This window comes from Hippichthys cyanospilos, chromosome 18 (genome assembly GCF_059441005.1).
Source record: "Hippichthys cyanospilos isolate Australia breed blue-spotted pipefish chromosome 18, RoL_Hcya_1.0, whole genome shotgun sequence".
Classification (NCBI taxonomy): domain Eukaryota; kingdom Metazoa; phylum Chordata; class Actinopteri; order Syngnathiformes; family Syngnathidae; genus Hippichthys; species Hippichthys cyanospilos.
In genome coordinates, this window is record NC_142386.1 from 8,828,327 (window position 1) to 8,847,222 (window position 18,896).

The 18,896-nt window shown below is 39.2% G+C and overlaps 1 protein-coding gene across 14 annotated transcripts in view; it reads right to left on the reverse strand.

Moving 5' to 3' along the window:
- Nucleotides 1-18,896, reverse strand: part of LOC148408866 (RNA-binding protein Musashi homolog 2) — a 274,095-nt gene that overhangs the window by 111,604 nt on the left and 143,595 nt on the right. For all 14 annotated transcript variants that reach the window (XM_088440594.1, XM_088440588.1, XM_088440589.1 and 11 more), the window contains one exon: nucleotides 17,675-17,723. In XM_088440594.1, coding sequence (XP_088296720.1) covers nucleotides 17,675-17,723 — 49 coding nt within the window. The remainder of the gene's footprint in view (nucleotides 1-17,674; nucleotides 17,724-18,896) is intronic.

An 18,896-nucleotide genomic window follows, 5' to 3' on the forward strand; every position in this document is an offset into this window, starting at 1 on the left:
TATGCTATTGAGAGTTATTGAGTTATTGTTATTACTTTGAGTATTACTATATTGTGATCGAAAAAGTTTGAAAATATGTCATCAATTGAGGGTGCGCTTTATAATCCGGTGTGCCTTATACATGGAAAAAGTTTGAAAATATGTCATCAATTGAGGGTGCGCCTTATAATCCGGTGTGCCTTATAGTGCGGGAAATAAGGTAGTTTTAAAAGGCGCTACGTTTGTCCTTCAATGATTCTGGAATCAAAAAATGTGCCTTGGCGGAGGTACTGTACATAATGTTTGAGAAGAAAAGACACACACTCCCATCAAAAAACAACAAGGAAAATATCCCAGCACACCTCCACAGAGGCGCACGTTGAAACACACAAAGGCTGACTTGGAAGCTGTCAAGTGCGAACAAACTGATGACAAGACGCCGACAGATGGAGTCACTGAGGAGAGACGAGCGACGCATTCAACTCAATTAGCAACGTGCTGCTGCGTGACGCTGATGGGATATGGAATCTTACCATGACTAGCAACCTGTCAATCCAGCGACAGAGCCGCACAACAAGCCGCAACGCAAGATGCAATAAATTAAATCTAATAAACCGATAAATAAATTAATTCATGAATTAATGGCATAAACCCAATGAGCTCTGCATGGCAAAACAGGGCACGATGTGACCTGGGAGCCCACAAAAACACAGACATTTGTTTGGCTATACTTGTGAGGACATCCATTGACATTTCGTAGAAACAAGGTAGAAAACCTACAAAGTCCCTACAAATGCAAACTTACAGGAACGCATTCTCTCACACACACACACACATTTGTGTATGGCTGCACATGTGAGTACATTCGTTGAAGTATTGCATTTACTAGCTCCTTACCCTAACACAATTCAAACCTATGCTTTAAAAACAATTCTTGACTTTTAAAAAGAGGTCTGAATAATTGAGTGCCGGCCTAAAATGTCCTCATTTGTCCAAAATGTCCTCCCCATGTTGGTAGAAAACTCAAAACGGATCTCGCAAGTATAGCCACACAGGAACACGCACACACAAGCGCATCACAACAAAACGGCAGCGGGGACGCCGAGGCAAGGGCGGCAGAGGATAACGACAGAAATAAGAGAAGCAAAAGAACAATGGCTGCTTGCCTATTTCCTGCTCACTCCATCTCTTCCTCTTACCTGTGCGCGCATTTGAGAATTCTGTTCATACATTATCCTGCCATGGTACCTAATGAACCAGGCGTCTCCACCCTGACACTTACGCTTGGCTAGGCAACCCTTATTACAGAGTGGCGCCACGCACATACAATACAGTACGCACACACAGGCCATCGCCATCTGTATCATGGGGGTGCATGAAACATCTCTCGCTGCTCGTGATCACCAAATCAAAACGCTGCTTTTTCTTTGCTTTTTACCCCTCAATTGTCATGTCATGTTTGTCACAGGAATACCGCCATCTCCGCAAATACTTGAGACGTCACATTGATGTCCTGCGATCATGGCGAGTGGTTGATAATGACAAGGCTTGAAATAAGCAGGTTTGCATCGCTGCTGTTGTGTAAATTTTGGACAGTGCGCCTAATGTCAGCTCGCTAAAATGAGAATCAAGCGCAAAACGTCGCAGTGTTTTCGACTCAAGAGTGCCCACAGTCTAAACAGGCAAGACGTCCGAAAAAGTCCGTAACAGCCATTGCTTCATTTCTAACGTACCGCTAAATTTCTCCAAAATCCTGAAAATGCTTACCTGTTTAGGAGTTAAAAATAAAAAAAAATATGCATGTCTGATAATAGCCGTTTATGCCTGTTTAGACCAGTGGTTCTCAATTTGGGGTTCGCGGACCCCAGGAGATTAGCAGACCCCAGGGGGTCTGTGACCTGACTGCAAAAATAATTAGTTTTATATATATATATATATATATATATATATATATATATATATATATATATATATATATATATATATATATATATATATATATGAAACAGATATTTTTGTATATTTTGTATTCATGACTTAAGTAAAGCGATCAATTTATTAATTTTTTTAAAATGTAATCATTTTGCAATTTGTCAAATTGAGCCACAATCCACGTCATCAAAGAGTTTGATTATCTAGCTGTGTGTGATTCACTTTTCATTTTGTAAACTTCAGTCTGGCTGAAAAGTAATAAATATACTTGTCAAATTGAATATGTTAGTGAATACAAAGGACACTTATGTTTAGCTTGAATTTTTTGGGGTGTTTTGTTACTGCAAACATTTGCAATGGGGTCCTTGGAAAATTTACTCTTCTAAAAGAGGTCCCTGACTTCAAAAGGTTTGGGAACCCCTGGTTTAGAGGTTGGCAGCTGTGCCCAGAAAACAGTTTTAGCGCCCATATAAGGAAAGTTAAAACTATCCATAATGATGAAATCTTCCAAAATAATGCTCAAAATGATGCAACAATAATAATCAAATAAAATGTAATGTTGTCATTATTTAATAAACAAGACATTGCTTCAGGTATGTGGAATTAACCTGCCCTCCAAAAAAGAAGCTTCACAAAATTAGAAAGGTAAAATAACGTCAAATAAAGTCAATCTTTCACACAACTAATTTACAAAAAAAACAAACAAAAAAAAAAGAATTTAAAAAATCTGGTGTGGTTTGATGATTTATTATTCCAGACTTGTTCCTTTGCATTATTTTTGCCCTACCAGAATCTCCCATAAAAGCACAAAATCACGTCGACTTTAGCAACATGCCGGGATGTATCCTGCAGTGTTCTGATTGTTTGGTCTTAAAAAAAAAATTACTTGGAAATAAAAAAAAGCTTCCTACAAGTGCTTAAGTGGTAAACCAGCAGGGTTGTGGGCTGCCAATCAGCAGCAAGTTGGAGCAACAATGACAGAGTTGGCCCAATACACACCCGCTGAAGTCACCGTATGCAGGCCAGAATGGAAGCAGCTCGTGAATGCGCAGGACGCTTGATTAAATTGCACGGGATGTCATTCTGTTTGAAGCTCAATGCAAAAAAAAAAAAAAGAATAGCAATAAAAAAAACGATGTAAGAAAGCAGAAATCGCTGTCCCTCATTCCTTTAATCTAAGATTAGATGCGTGAACTAGGGGTGATGTAATCTCTCTTTGAGTGGTGATTGCTGATTGTGATTTTTTTTGGGCCATGTGAGGTCTGACCACGTTACACTTCAAGCTCCGTATTGGAACACACGCAAATAAATGTGAACATGGCAATCAGCAATACCATTAGGGTCAGTTGCCAATTGTAAAATCTTGTAATTGTAAAATATTGCAACGTGGACATATCTACAGCTATATGTGACTCAACCAGATGTATATGGAGGATATGAATTTACAGTTATTGACAAAAAAGGAAATGCTGGACATACATGTCCATTTTTGGATTCCTGTAAAAGCAACGTCCTTTAAGGTCTTGTCTTTCATTTCCCAGCAGCCAAATGGTTGAAATTGTAATCTACGTATATAAAAATAAGGGATTAGTAGATGATGTACATCATTGAAAATGTAATGCTCCAAAACACATTTTTCTCAAAACTAGGGATTTCAACTTTGCAATATAAACATTGCTGTGACTTTTGAGCTTGTATTTAATGATTAGATACATAAGCCTGGTTTTGTGAAAACGTATCGCATATATAGTTAACTTTTTCAGTGCCGAAGACGAGAATGTTCGTCTTTTAAAACAGCAATAACAATAATAAATGATAACATTTTCGTCAAATTTGTTTTTTTATGGAGGGCAACTGACATCCTTGACTAATGCTACCTAATATAAGTCTATTGAGCACTGTAGTGATAACTGTGACAATTGAAGGGGAGTGTTTCCACACATACACCATCGCTATTACCTACATGCAATTCAAAGTAAGGAATGGAAGTCAATCTTTCATATGATACCACCCATACCCAGACATAGCACACAATATTAGGTTGGCCTTGAAAGATGAGTAAATGCCCTCTAAAAAGGCCCTCTAGAGGATTCCTTTTCCGATAACGCTTGGCACTAAATGAGCCTTCATTGCGAAAGTCAGACTACTATTGTATTATACAGATTCTTTAGAAAATTCAAACATTTCTTCAACATTAAATGCATGTATGTCAAATTGTGCTTTTAGTACGGAAACACTGGTATGTTTGCTTTCTAAAATAATATTATTCTTGAAACATTGATTTTTTTTTCTTTTGAGACAAATAACACTTTTTATTGTGTATTGTATCTTTTTTTAAATAGACGAGTCTGCTGAGTAAAGTTGATGGATTATAGCAAATTATAATGTTCGATTTTAGCTAGATGATAAATTTATACCAAATAATCATTCAACTCAATAATATGCCAGAGTTGAACAAATTGTTAGCAATACTATGACTGTACTAGGGCTGTCAAGATTGAATATTTTAAGAATTGATTATTCTATTCTAATCAATTAGTAGATCGTCAAATAATTATAAAAAAAGTCGGATTAAAAAAAAGATACATGCAATACAAGAACTTTTTTCCCCTTTTATCAACCAATTATTATTATTACAACTACACAACAATCAACTAACATTGCACAAGTGGGATTCATCTTATAGCCACCGATTTTGAAACTGATTCAGCTAATTTGATAATCAAGTCATCAAATGTCAACAGCTCTAAATTGTAGAATTGACAATAAAGACTCTAAAGAAAGTTGGGTTGAAAATAACTCAACCAAGGGTCAGAAAAGGACAAACTAAATAATCAGGATTTTTTTTATTTTTTTAGGTTTTCATATATATATATATATATATATATATATATATATATATATATATATATATATATATATATAATTATTATTTTTTCCACTTTTGTCTTTTACCCACAATTGGCTTATTTTCAGCACTTTTTTTCTTTTGCTGGAAAAGAAAAACACCCCAAATAAATCCCAAAACAGAAGTGCACAATTTGATATTAGTAAAGAACAGATGTTTGCTTCCCCTTTTGATTATTAGCTTGCTCAAGTGCAATTCATCTTGTGACTGACGGTGAAAGGCGTTGCTCATTCACAAAGAAAATGCGATATTTCGGCGGAGCGTAGAAGGTTGACATGATTGCTAAACCGCCTCAAAGAAAGCTACTATTTCCCTCTTTCACCTGTGGAGTCTGCGTGTACTTACTCGGAAGAAAAACTCAAACGGAGGCGAAGGAAATCACGTTCCGATTAACGCTGTTAGATGTAAACTTGTAAATTATTAATCATTCCGAGAGAAGGACTTCTCCGTAGAGGCCTCTGCAGACAGTACAGGCTGTGTATTAATGGAGTGCCTTTGTTGGTGTGATCAGCATGTTTCTAAAAATGTTACAAAAGCAACATATTTCACGGACGCCGCATGGCAGACATTTAGCCAATTCCCTCCTGTGCTGCACTCAGCTGTAAGACGCCTGGCTAAGCACCAATCAGCCAGTAAGTACAGAGTACACCGCCAGGAGAAGCCTCATGAACAGAGTCCCATCAAATAAGTCGTGACTTTGATATACTGCAGGAGATATCTTATTAGCCAGATTAAGAAAACCTTTTCAACGCAGAATGTCATTTCAACCGAGCCGGTATGATTAGTCTCGTCTTATGTTCGAGTGTGTGTGCATTAGGACTGGGCGGTATGGACATAAAAAAAAAAAAAATCTCAATTTTCTTCATTTATTCACTCTGGGTTTCGATTGAATTTGAAGGAAGAAATAACCCCCAAAATACATTTATCCAAATGTTTGATTTACTTGAAATAATCAAGTGAAAAATATCCAGACAAAAATAATAAATTCTGAATTTAACATTAGTTACCAAGTAAACTTGACATTCATTGTCTCTAAATAATTTGCTTAAACGACAGTTCAATTATTTTGCCGTTCTTAGCAGTAAAAAAAAAAAATGTGTTAGCTATTTTTTATGTACAATTATTACTTTTAAAAAAAATGTTTTTCTACTTGAAAAATGGACTGAAAATCACCTTTGCTCACGGCATCATGGCTCACCTGCTGGTCATGTGACATTCATAACCTCAACTGTGATTGACTGGTCACTACGCAAGTCTTTAGTGCATTTTCATTTGACAACAAGTGAAAAATTTGATTTTAAAAAGTATTAATTATACGTGGAAAAAAATGTTATCATATAAACTCAGTCAATCCCAAAAATGTAATTTTACGTATTAAAGAGTCCAGACACACAAACCCAGGTAGTTTAGTGATTTTTTTTCAAATATTTTGAAGTGATAGCCTAGTGTCTGAAAATGGCTAAAAGGGTTAATCATCACTAAAATATGAACTTTTTATTGATAAAAATGGCTTAATAAGTAGATAATCTTTTTAAATGCCAATGTGAAGTATATGCCGATTGTAAACATGTCTTGTAAACTCCCTATATTGCATTCTGCCATCTTGATCTCATCTTGATTTCATGACTTAGTCAATTTATCAAATCCTTTATTTTTAAAATGAAATAATAAAATGACGACACATCGAATTAATCCAATCCATTGCCCAGCCCTAGTGTTCATATTTGCGAGGTAGTCAATGTAATGTGTGTATTCCAGGCCAATCTCACAGGAGGTTTAACCTTGGTAAATCCACTATTAGGTGTTGTGAGAATGATGATGTGAGCAGAAGATCCTCTCCAATGGTTTGACTTTCTAAGAGCATCCGGAAGGTCACAAACAGAGAAGCTACGGGGGTATTACAAGGTCAAAGGCTGGCTAACTCTCCATATGATGACAATTTCAAGATGGAATTTTCATTTCCTGTAGATTCTTTTTGGCAGCTGAGGCTGAAAATGCTGGCTTTTTCTTATTTTGCCTTTGAAAATGCATACCACAAATAAGTGGCGTCGATCCTGCGGGGCGCAGAATAAAGGCATTCATATACTGCGAATCCAAAGAAAATTCTAATCAATATGGCTTTCTAACACCTACACGAGCATAAAAGCAGACCGCTCCTCCGATACACAAATATGCCTTTCTGGGCTTTTTTTGTCCCTTTTCATTTTGTCCTTCAAATGTCTTCTGGGGTGCAGCTGTGTGGCGAAGCAGTGGGAGCAGCTGATGTTTTTAATGGCACATGGTTTGTCTCCTGGTGGTGAGATAAACATGGGGAAGAGATTAAAACCCCAGGCTTTCTTCCACAATCTCCTGCCTCCATCCTCCTTCCCGTGCAGTGGTCATAGCTAAATCTCATTCAAAACCGGACTCACCCGGACTATGAGGCACAGCGTATAAGCACGCACTGACAGGTAGATTTGAAAAATACACAGCATAATAAAGTTTTCCCTCGCCAATTTGTGGTTCACTTTTTGCGGCTTCGGTGCTTTACATTTATAAAGAAAAACAAGAAAAAAAACACACAATATTAAAGCAGTGCCTACCAAATGAAGAGCAATAACACTCCCACGCTCATTCTGAACATGGAGTCTGAAGCAGTCTAACAGCTTGTTAATACTCGATCTTATTCGAATGGAAGTACTTTGCCTTACAACTAAACCGTCGCTTGTCATTGTACATCAACAGGCGTGGCATTATGTGAGAATGTTTCGGCAACAACTCTTGTGGCTGTGAGTGAAAGAGGCGTGCGGGGATATACATGTGGAGGAGGGGGTGTGGTATGAGCTGATGCATGAGTGACAACCTGGGGATCAATGACGGTTTGGAACGATACCAAGATGAGCTCATCTAGGGGATATGCTTGTGATGACAAAATAATCCTGATCCAAGTGGCTTATAAACATATCAGGAAATGTACATATTGCACTGGTGACATAATGAGACCTGTTGACCACCGAACCACAGATAAGGTTTTTTGTGCATATTTGGCAGATGGCATCGTAAAATATGTATGTTCTGGTTGGGGATCTTGGACTCATGTTTTGATCTATCTACTCAGAATTCATTTACGATTCCAAACTATCTTCAATTCAAAAAGATTTGGCTTATAATGATTTCTGCCTCAAACTATAGTTGCGCAGTAAACTGCGCATCTATAGACATAATAGAGAAGTTTTGTGTTGTAAGGAAAGTGCAGACCGAAACACTTTTTAATAGTGTATGGCGATCCTGTTTTCTACTTCCATTCGTTTCATAAATATTTTATATGCTCCTGTTTTATTCGCAACACAATTCAATTGGCCTAAACAGTTTTTTTTAGCAATAAGATTGTCTTGAATCTGAGGTAGCGCAATCACAATTAGCACCCAATTGTTTCCAAAGAGAGAAAAGGAGACATACGTTTAGGAAGATGGGTTTATTCCTGTAAACTTGCAACAACGCACCTAGTAATTAAATGAAGGGAGATGGCAGAGGTTGTTATTGGAGAAAATTGAGATTTTCTTGGGAAGTTAAAACACTGAAAAACTGTTTTACTTTATGTTGTGTTTAATGGTGCTGTTGTCCTCACTACTCCGTACATCAAACCTTCTTTGTGGAGGTTTTAGTGTGTAACGAGAGCGAAACAGACCGTGGAGTTTGCAAAGCAATCAAGTCATTCAGACCAAAGAAAATGACCAATACTGTGAAAGCCTCCCAATTCCTGTTGGCTGTGAATGTGGACCACGCGCAAGCTAACGGGCCAAAAGCTGAAGAGCTAGAGCAGTTATTAAAAGTGGCGAAACACATCATTTCCCGTGTCACCGTGATTTTACCATGGCGGGAGGCCCCCAGGTGGAGGTAGATCTATAGCGTCCGATTAGCTCTGCCATTTCAATGACATTCACACACGATGGGAATATTGGGAGTGTGAAGGGGAGTCATTTCAGTAAAGACCAAGTGAGCTGACAAGGGAAGGTGAAGAGATCACAGCTTCTCCTTGATATGAACGCCACATCAATCAGCTGACGGAGGCTGTTGAAATGGAAAAAATACAGTCGCTTCTCATTATGCCATTGATCCTTGCATATTTGAGACACTGTACTATTATCTTTTATTTTTCTTTAAAAAGATCCTCAAATAACGCGGCAGAGTTGTCAAAACGGAGGCTTTTCGATGACAGCCGAAGCCATAAAAATACAAAGAGACAGACGATCAATACTTCAGAAGCTATTGGTTCCATTCATTGACTGTACTCGTGCTTTTCCATGACAGAAACTGCCCTACCAAACACATTTTTCATGAATGGTGCTTTTGAAGTTGTAAATATAGTTTAGTATTATTGCAAAACACATTTTTAATGGGAGCGGGACGGCGTGTGAGGTTTTTATGACGATACTATTTTTTTTTTCTGTGGGAGTGAAAATCCATGACTGTGTTACCCATCTTATACATGCACTATGTTGTTGTATTTAACCCTTTACTGGGCACAGCAGACGATTTCAGGATATAGTTTAAACAGGCAAAACTTACAAAAGCCATTACCCCTAAATTTCTATAAAATCCTGAAAATTATTGCCTTTATAGTACTTAAAATTAGAAAAACATGTGCCGTTTTTGTCTGTTTAGACTATCGGCTGAAAGGAGGCGCTGTGCCAAGAATAGGTTTAATGTTGTTGTTATTTACTAGTGATACAAAATTGGAATCAAAGCACACAAGTGGTATACAATTACTGTGTTTCTGGACAATACGGAACATGTTAAGTCCTTTTAATTTTCTCCAAAATCAACCGTGCTCCTTTTAGTCAGATGTGGCTTAATATTGGAGGTCAAATTAAAGAATGAATCAAGTTTGGGCCTTGGAACCAAGTGCGTCCCTTCTGGAGGGAACCTTTCAAATAAGTGAGACACTATCATCCGGTGTGCCGCGACGTTGGAAAGATACGATAGTTACCAAAGTCGGCGCTCTGCGCAACAGTCCAGTCGATTTCGGCGGCGTCCTTCGGCGCGCGCCAGGCCTAAGTCAGACCTCGCGGCTGATTGTTTACTCTGAATCAGCGAAGCCATACAGTAATCAGAGCGATGAGCGGCGCCCATCTGCAAACACTACAAGTCCAGTGGAACCGTCAGGGATTGGGTTTGTTTAGAAAGGGATTGCCAGTGGAGGAGATTCCCAATCAAAGCGGACCTTGTGGACGTGCTTGTGAAAAGATACTGTGTTTGAGCTCCCTCCAAATAGGTTTTGTGCTCTTGTAAAGATAACAGTTCTCGGCCATTTGCTGGCACGCCTACTTGGGCGAGAATCGGTTAACTTGTCTTTCTCCCTTGGAAGAAATTCCACTCTTAAGCTGTGCCATCTTTAAAACTCAAATGAGCCATCCCCGTCTCTTGCCTGAACAAAAAGAAGACATTATCAAACCTCTCTCTCGCCATTGTGAGATCCATTTGGTAAACAGCCTGTGTCCTGCAGCAGTAATCAGGGGGTATTTCTTTGAGGGATTTGCAGGCTGGCCAGGAGGCATCCGCTGGAGTGATCTCTAATTGCTAGAAGCGGAGGCCTAGGTCGCCCGGCGCTCTTTTGAAGCCATCGGCAGCGGTTTGCAGCCGGAGGAGTTAGCAGGGGGAGGCTCCCCATTGAGGCACTTGCCTTTTTCTTGATATCCTCCTCCTCTTCCCCTCGCCATGACATCATTACACCTCTCCTTGTTCTCACTCTCCCTCCGTTCCATTTTCTCCTCGCCACTTCCCGTTTCTTTTTCAAACAGCACGTGTTCCCCGTCCCCACTCCGCCTGTTCCCCTCCGCTCGTACACAGTCAATGAGCCAGCAATCACTTTGCAGCCAGACATCCTCTGCTCAGTCGGCCATGTTCAATCCCTAACACCGGTGGCTGATGAGGCATTGTGGTGACGTCAAACACCGAGGTTTTTCTGGGAACAACAGTTAACCTGTGGAGGCGCAGCTCTGCTTCCTGGGTCGCTGGACTCATACTGTGGCGGCCTTTTATAATGAATGGAAGTTAGCAAAGAGATGAAAGATAATGAAGCCAATTAGATTTTTCTTTGCGCCTGCAGAGAAAATCTATGTCAAATAGTCACAGCAAAATGACACACGGGGCAACAAAGAGTAAATATTAACGATGTCGCCATCTGTTTTGATGACACATAGGTAAGGATCATAGATTAATTGAGACCTTTGTCCCCGTTCACAATGATTCTTTATGTCTTACATGGTGTCTTACATTTCCTTCAGGCAAAATAAACCTAGACTTTTGGGCAACTCTTCTTTAAAGGTGAAAAAAAATGCCACCATCAACTAGGCTGCCTTCCGCCATGTTTCTGATTGCCCGCGAGTCGTGCTCTCGTCTTCGCCGTCTTTGTTTTCAACAGTTTGCATGGCCATGTTTGTTTGCTGTTGCAGTACACGCCAGATGGGAGAAACTAAAAGATAGCTACGAGCTAAATAAGGGAGAAATGATAACGCCAAAATTAAACGCTTAAACTAACCGAAGCTTTATCAGTAAACCATAAAGAATCCCATCCCCATGCAAGAGTTATACCGCTCTCCTATAAAATACACACTATCGAGCCATTTTAGATGGTTTGGAAGAAACCTCGCTCAGTATGACATTGACTTCTCCCTGCCAACTTCACACTGGGAGCTGCACTTGCAAGCTTTTCTGCCAATTCAGGTAAACAGATTACAGACACACACCATGCGGTCTTCTGTTCCTCTGCCAGGCGGAGAAACATCCCTTACAACCAACCGGGGGGAAAAAAATGACAATCCACAAATTAATGTAGTCTTCACACAAATGCCATGAATCCTTTTCTTCTCCAGGAATATTTTTTTTTTGTCTAATATGCACAAAACCAATGCAAATGTTTATCCAAGTCCCCAAATCTGTTGCACATTACTGGCACTTGCATCATTCAAAGAAAAAAAGAAGGCATTTAGCTTACAATCAGTCACACGACTAAAGCTACGTTAATGGGTGCTGTCTACGTGCTAACTTGAACTGAGCAATATTTAAGAAACTTACACGTGGATTTCATCATTCTTGTTAACGGTGTAATTAAAAAAAAAGGAGAGAGAAACATGTGAAATAAACAGAGGTGCCACCTTCAATATTTTGTCTCACACCTTTGAAGTAAATGAATGAAGTCAAGGACTTGAGGAAAAGGTCATGATTTATTAAGCTCTTATTGAATTAACGTGTTGCATGGATTTAAACTAATTAATTGCTTACACATTAATTTGAAATGCACAAGTCTATTTTAAAAATGAGCTCATGGCAGCTGCTACTCAATATTACCATTTTTAGATCACTTCATGTTGTCAATCTTTGCATAATACCTCAAAAGTTGCCTTCTAACTTTGCTCTGAGCTCTGACTAATCACCACTAGCACATTAAAACTGAAGAACAAATTCAAGATTTCAACACCCGAGCTCTAAAAGTTGTCCCAGCCGTGCGTAATTCAATGTCCACCACCCTGGCAGGATTAAGGTGCCCGCTTCAGTAACATCTGGGCTGAAATCCAGTGCACCCTCAGAGTCATTTGGAATTCATGGCGGACATGACTGGTGAGCAACAGCCGTTGCATGCAAAGGTCGAAAACTTTTACCGCGCAACCCACATCACCAACCTCCTTGCTTAGGAAGATTTGCGCAAGGATGAGCATGAGATCCAAAGGTACGCCCACAGCCTCCCAAGCCAAATGCTCTATGGTCAGCTTTTCAGTGGCCAAACATACGTTGGGAGTCAGAAAAATCACAACAAGGATCACTTCAAACCCTTTCTGAAGCAGTGCACATCCCTCCCACGGCACTTGAATCCCTGGCTGCTGATCGCGACACATGGCATTCCACCTGCCACTGGGGACTCGCGCACCTTCAAGAGCAGGATGCAGAAAGTCATCAAAATGCTGCAGGCTTTACAACCTCCAGTCAATATATTTCAAGACGAGAACAACAACAGGGAGAATAGGGCCGTAATGCATGTCTATTTCTGATGCCTTAAGCCCATATGCCACTGCAAGGTGAATGTTGGCAAAGGTAGAAGGTTTTTTTGATCTCCTCAGGTTTCGTTCAAGGTTGCGATTGTTTTTATGGCGTTCTCAAAAGATTGAACATGTTCAAACTTTCCTTGTGACAAGAAAAAAAAAACAAAAACGTCCTGATCTGGTGTTAGCAAAGGTATCTGCTCTTTTGATCTTGTCGTTTCGTTAAAGTTTGCACTTTATCTTAAGGTATTTTCAGGACATTCTGAAACAGTCTTAATGGTATTTTGTGCTGCAAGGAAATTTCGAACATACAGCAAGAAAAAAAAAAAATGAAGCCCCTATCCCACTGAGGAGCGAACATTGGCGCTTGTCTGCAAAGGTATGAGCTCCTTTGTTCAAATCAGGTTTTGTTTAAGGTTGTAATTGTTCTTAAGACAACGTCAAGACTTTCTGAAGTGCCTTTATACTTCTGAGAATTTGTGTGTGTGTGTGTGTGTGTCGCAAGTGTTTGTGTGACAGGATATGTTCAAAAGTGTCTTGCCATACAAAAAACAATATCCCAATCCCAAGCAATTAGTACCTTTCCAAACATGAAAATGATTCATGGTGCTCTTTTTGCAATATATATATATATATATATATATATATATATATATATATATATATATATATATATATATATATATATATATATATATATGTATATATATATATATATATATGTATATATATATATATATATATATATATATATATATATATATATATATATATATATATATAATACATATACATATATATAACAATTAGTGCGCTGTTTGTGTTAGGCTATAGTTGATTAGATGTTTAAGCTGTCACAAAAGCAAAAAAATAAAAGAAGAAAAGGAGAAATTGGTGAACATTAGCCATGTTTTACTGCTAATTGCTCAAGAACGGAAAATGTATATGCAGATTTTTTTTTTTTTCCTGATGATAGATGGGAGCAGAATCTTTATTTTGGTGCATCCTGTGTTTGTATAGCCATAGAATACAATAATCTACATGTCTAAAATATCTGTCAAAATCACAAGTCCAAAATGGCTGGTACAGAAATAAGTTTTCTTCAAAAAAATGGCTGGGATTCATTGAGTTAATTACCAGAGGTGCACAGCTCAAGCGCATATATGACTCCCAATACGTTTGTCCATTTACAGTGATGTTTACATGATCTCCGTCATCTCCAGACAGTGAACCCAAAAACGCTCTTGAACCGACTGCATAGCAAGCATAATTTTCCCGTCTTACGAGTTGGTCATTGAAAATTCCAAACTAAAAAGAGCCAAAACACCCTGTAAAGATTGTATGAATCCACACATCCCAATGTTATGTCTCGCTAGAAAATGAGTTTCAGGAGAAAAGAGAAGGTGGAATAGAGGCGGAGCAAGAGAAGTACTGCGGTAAAACATGGAACAATAGGTGCCCTCTGGCATCAGCCCCTGGACGGTCCAAGCTGCTCACCAAAGGCATTGAAGTCTTCCACAATGAGCGGCTGCTGAGGCAAGAGCGGCTTTGGAGAGTTCAATTTCCAACACAATCGGCGGTATTCTACTCCTTTAAATGCCAAGGAGATGGTGCTCTACACGCGCCTTTGTTGGGGGCTTTGCTTATGGCGATTGTCCTCTAAGCAGGAGACACGACGGGAGAAAGACGAGAGGTGGTAAAGTCGGCCGGGGTGTGGGGCAAAAAAGAGGGAAAAGACGGCGGGAGATAGTGAGTGAAAGAAAGCAAAAGAAGAAAATGGGAAATGTAGCGAATGTCTCTGGCGTTTGTCGGTTGGGCCTCACAGGGACCGTCTGAAGGACAATGCCGCTACTATTGGAGTGTGACGTTTGTCCTCTATCCAATTCAGCCCAGCCGCACAGAAATCACACTTACAATCAGGTGTCAATCATGCATCTCGGCCCACCTTGACTCAATCACATTTAACTCTGTTCGACAGTAATAAGCAATTACTATTTTTTTCACAAACACTTCGTTGGCGTTGACGGCTTTTCGACAATAAGGCATTGCGACTACAATTATAAAACTCAAGATAACATGAGAAAACATGCTTCGTTTCATTTATTTATGATATGTATAAAAAGTTGTATTGGTGAACTGCTGGAAGTTGTATATGGGCATAATGGATTTAGACGGGTAGAAATGAGCTATTGCTGATCTTTTTTTTTTTTTTACATACCACAGCAAAAGCTGGAATTATTTTTTCATGACTCAATCTGTAGGATAAAAATCTACACAGGTGGGAAATTGATTTGGACTGCAGGCGGCTCGCTGTGCAGTCAGTGGACCAAGGCACTGGTTTCACTTATTATATATTTAATGCCCTTTTCCTTTGTGGTCATGGAGCAGTTGAGTCATTAATATTACACAACCGCACCAGTGGCACTGATGAATTATTAAAATTTTCTTATGGGTTCGTAATATTCAATGTGTTTCATCTTGGAGACCTGTTGTCTCAAGATAAAAGCGGTAAATGTCTACTGTTTCAAGTTCCCACTGGAACAAAATATCAAAACGCTATTAAGAGAACCAGTGAGAGAAGAAACCAACTGCACCTGCCTCCTGCCTCATTGTCACACTCAATATAAATATGGATGTTGTCATCGAGATAAAAAAAAAACATAAAAAGATCACTAAGGAGATTTGCTTCCTCTGACATTGTCTTCATTTGAAGGGCATTTTTTTTGCCGAGAGGCGAATGTCTAAAATAGTCCCCGAGCGGACTGTTCACCCTCTCTTGGAAAGACTTTCTATGCAGCAGACAGGGGAGAAAGCCAAGGAGAAGAAAACGCCTTGGTCTCAAAGACCCCACATTGGGTCCTGGCATGATAGATCAAAATCCACTCAAAACCATAGCTCACTTGCACTATAGTTCACATGTTCCACACTTGAAAACTGTTTAGCAGGCTCAAATAGTTGTCTGCACAGCATACTCACACAGATAGAGAGGCGGAAAGAGTGGGAGAGAGAGACTGGAATGCACACCACAGTCCAGGTTCGGAACCATGAGTAATGTTCAACTATCGATGGTTCAAAACCATCTTTTAATGGCTGTCCTTAATTTTGGTATGAACTGGTGAACAGAAATCAGGTTTTCATGACACGCCAATGGTCAAAGTTATGCATGGGTCAATAACCAAGGTTTCAATGACCACTAATACTGCCTATAATCGGTAATGAGTGCCTTTTATTTTGCCTAATCTAACAAAGGGGGTAATTGAATCGGAGCAGAATATGTTTGGGTTATTTATTTATTTATTTATTTTTTTTTTTAAGGGACAACATGTGAAGATTTAGTGTTTTTCATTACGGACAGCAGGACGTGCTGCATTTACCGTTGCTCGGGACTATAACAAACATGGCAGCCTCCGGAGGGGTGCCACCCCCGATGTAATATAATTTAATGCTAACTCGACCTGCAAATATATTTAAAACAACATTTTTTTTTCTTATCTAAAACACATATTTATGCTCATTTTGGTCAAACAAAATTGCTTTTTGTATCATTTTCAAGGTTGTATGCTATAACATTAAAAGTTATTTTAAAAATTCTATCCATCAACCATTATTTATAGAAGATTGTCTATTTTGCCTCACAGTGGACATTTTTGGAAGTGCAGTCCAGTGATAATGTATCACTAATGCTTGCAGATTTGACTCAACAAGCAGACTCTGAAAATAATTAGATGGCAATTGCTGGACTTTGTTAGCAGCATGTCGGACAAGGACAACTTGACATATTTGCATGTCTAAACCAAACAACACTGAATTTTGATAATGTCACCCACTTCTGGGAGATGACTTGACAAAGCTTTACCAATTAAAATCAAGTTTTGATAAAAATATAATAAATAAAAACCAAAACAAAGAAAAACATGCACAATGCAATTATTTATCATAATATGGCACAGTTTGTGACAGGCCTACTTGGTGCCATTATGTCAACCCGGTTCCACAGCTACTAAATCTGCCCTGATTAATCACCTGACCGACTATTTAATCAACACATTTAGTGTTTTTAAAGACTGAGAAGATGAGTCTCTGTAGACAAATATTTTGCTCGGTTTGGCACAGTTCAGTTCGAAGGAGTGAAGAACTAACAAGAAAACTGACTGATGTGACAGAAAAGCCTGCATCCTTCTCTTGTGGAAATACCTGTCAGTGCCTGTTGACTACTCACAGACACAATGATCGGGACAGAAGGAGACAGACAGAGAGAGGGAGAAAGAGAGAGCGACACACACACACACACACACCAATAGCGACAAAGGCTCACTGTTACTTTAAAGTTCCTCTAGAAGCAGCCCAGATAAACGCCAGCCCTATGTGCGGTAACCAGTGGTTAAACCCAGCCTTTGAGTGCGCCGTTTGGTTTAAACACACAGTGCTGGCTTGTGGCGCAAGGAGGAAACCTGTCTTTGGAAAGTCCTCTGCTTGAGAGAGAAACGTTCCCTCATCTAAAGATAAGATGCCGATGAGCGTGCGATAAAGTCAGTGCTTCTCCTGGGCGTTATCTGACACTGTTATCTGGCTGCACAGCACCCAGCATCTCCCAATCTTACACCCTTTAAGCACATCTCTGAAAGGCGCAAACACCGTGACCCGCGCACGTACACACCGGCTAATGTCGAAACATTCTAAACACCGAACCATCTTATTGATCAGTCTGACACGCTCTCATTGTTCAACAGATGAGACACCTAATATCATGTGAAATGGAACTGTTTTGTGTTATCACACGAGGAAAGGACAAAAACGGGGGGGGATGGCGGATTTTTTCAGTTTATGGTGCACTCACCTCTATGTCTGTTCGTAGTCTTATCAAACATAAGCATGGCATCATCAACCTGGAAGAGAGGAGAGATAAAGCCTTTTTTAGAAAATATGTCACGTCCTTCTCTAATCAAGTTATTTCGTTTACCGAAATTCCACAAATATAGGCCACACCCGTGTGTAGGACATAAAAAAGTGAGAAACAGTAACAAGGCATTTATTAACTGTTTCAGTTCATGGACGAGAATTCCCATCTTTTAAAATAGTAATAAAAATAATATTAAAATTAAATGGAGGGTAGCTGACACCCTTGACTAGTGCCTAATATTAAGCCAGTCCTTCTAAAATAATGGTGCGGGCCCCCCTGGGGGAGGTGCGAGGCGATACCAGGGGGGGTTGCTAACCACCCCTGGGGAAAAGACTTTGTTTTTGCCATGTGAAGTGTATTAAAAAAATAAAGACTTTTTTTTTAATTTCAGGCACTTTGATGCACTTGTTTTTTCTGTTTTAGACTAACCTGTAACCTGTAGCAATACTGTATAAAAGTAGTAAACAATTATTGGAAAAAAAATATATCGCTTCTTTCTTTTGTTATTGTGAAAAAGGATAGTTTCAGATACATTTTTTTATAGATAATTAGCTTATTTATAATCGGCGCAGAGAGCGGGTAGGGTCTGAAATGTTGGGGGGGGCTTTGCAAAATAAATGTTAAACTAATGCAGCACTGTAGTGATAACTGTAACCAACAGATGGCAGTCTTTCCATATATACAACACATATATTACAAGTAAGTAAGGAACGGAAATCAATCTTTCATATGATATCACCCGTGCGACACAATATTCTGCCGGCCTTGAAAGATGAGTGAAAAAGCTAAATATATAAAGCACTCGAGAAGCTGCCTTTTCCGCGAGTTGACCTTTTTTCTTTCTCAATTTTCAGAGATTTTCATTGGCTTCAAGAACCACTTTCTTTTTTCTACTGTATCGCCGGATCTCCTGTTTTTCGTCGATGTGCAGGGCAATATCAACAGTATTGCTGTGCCCATCAATTACAGTAAATGACAATTTGTCCCGTATAGAAATGCTCATCTGTACATCATATCTCTCGGTTTATGTGGCTCACAAATGTACAGTTCCTCAAATGTCACCGTTGGGAAAAGAAATATATTATTTTTAAAGGAATAGTGTGAAAGATTTAGACTGTTTTTCATCACAAACAGCAAGAGGGGCTGCAGGTGCTGAATT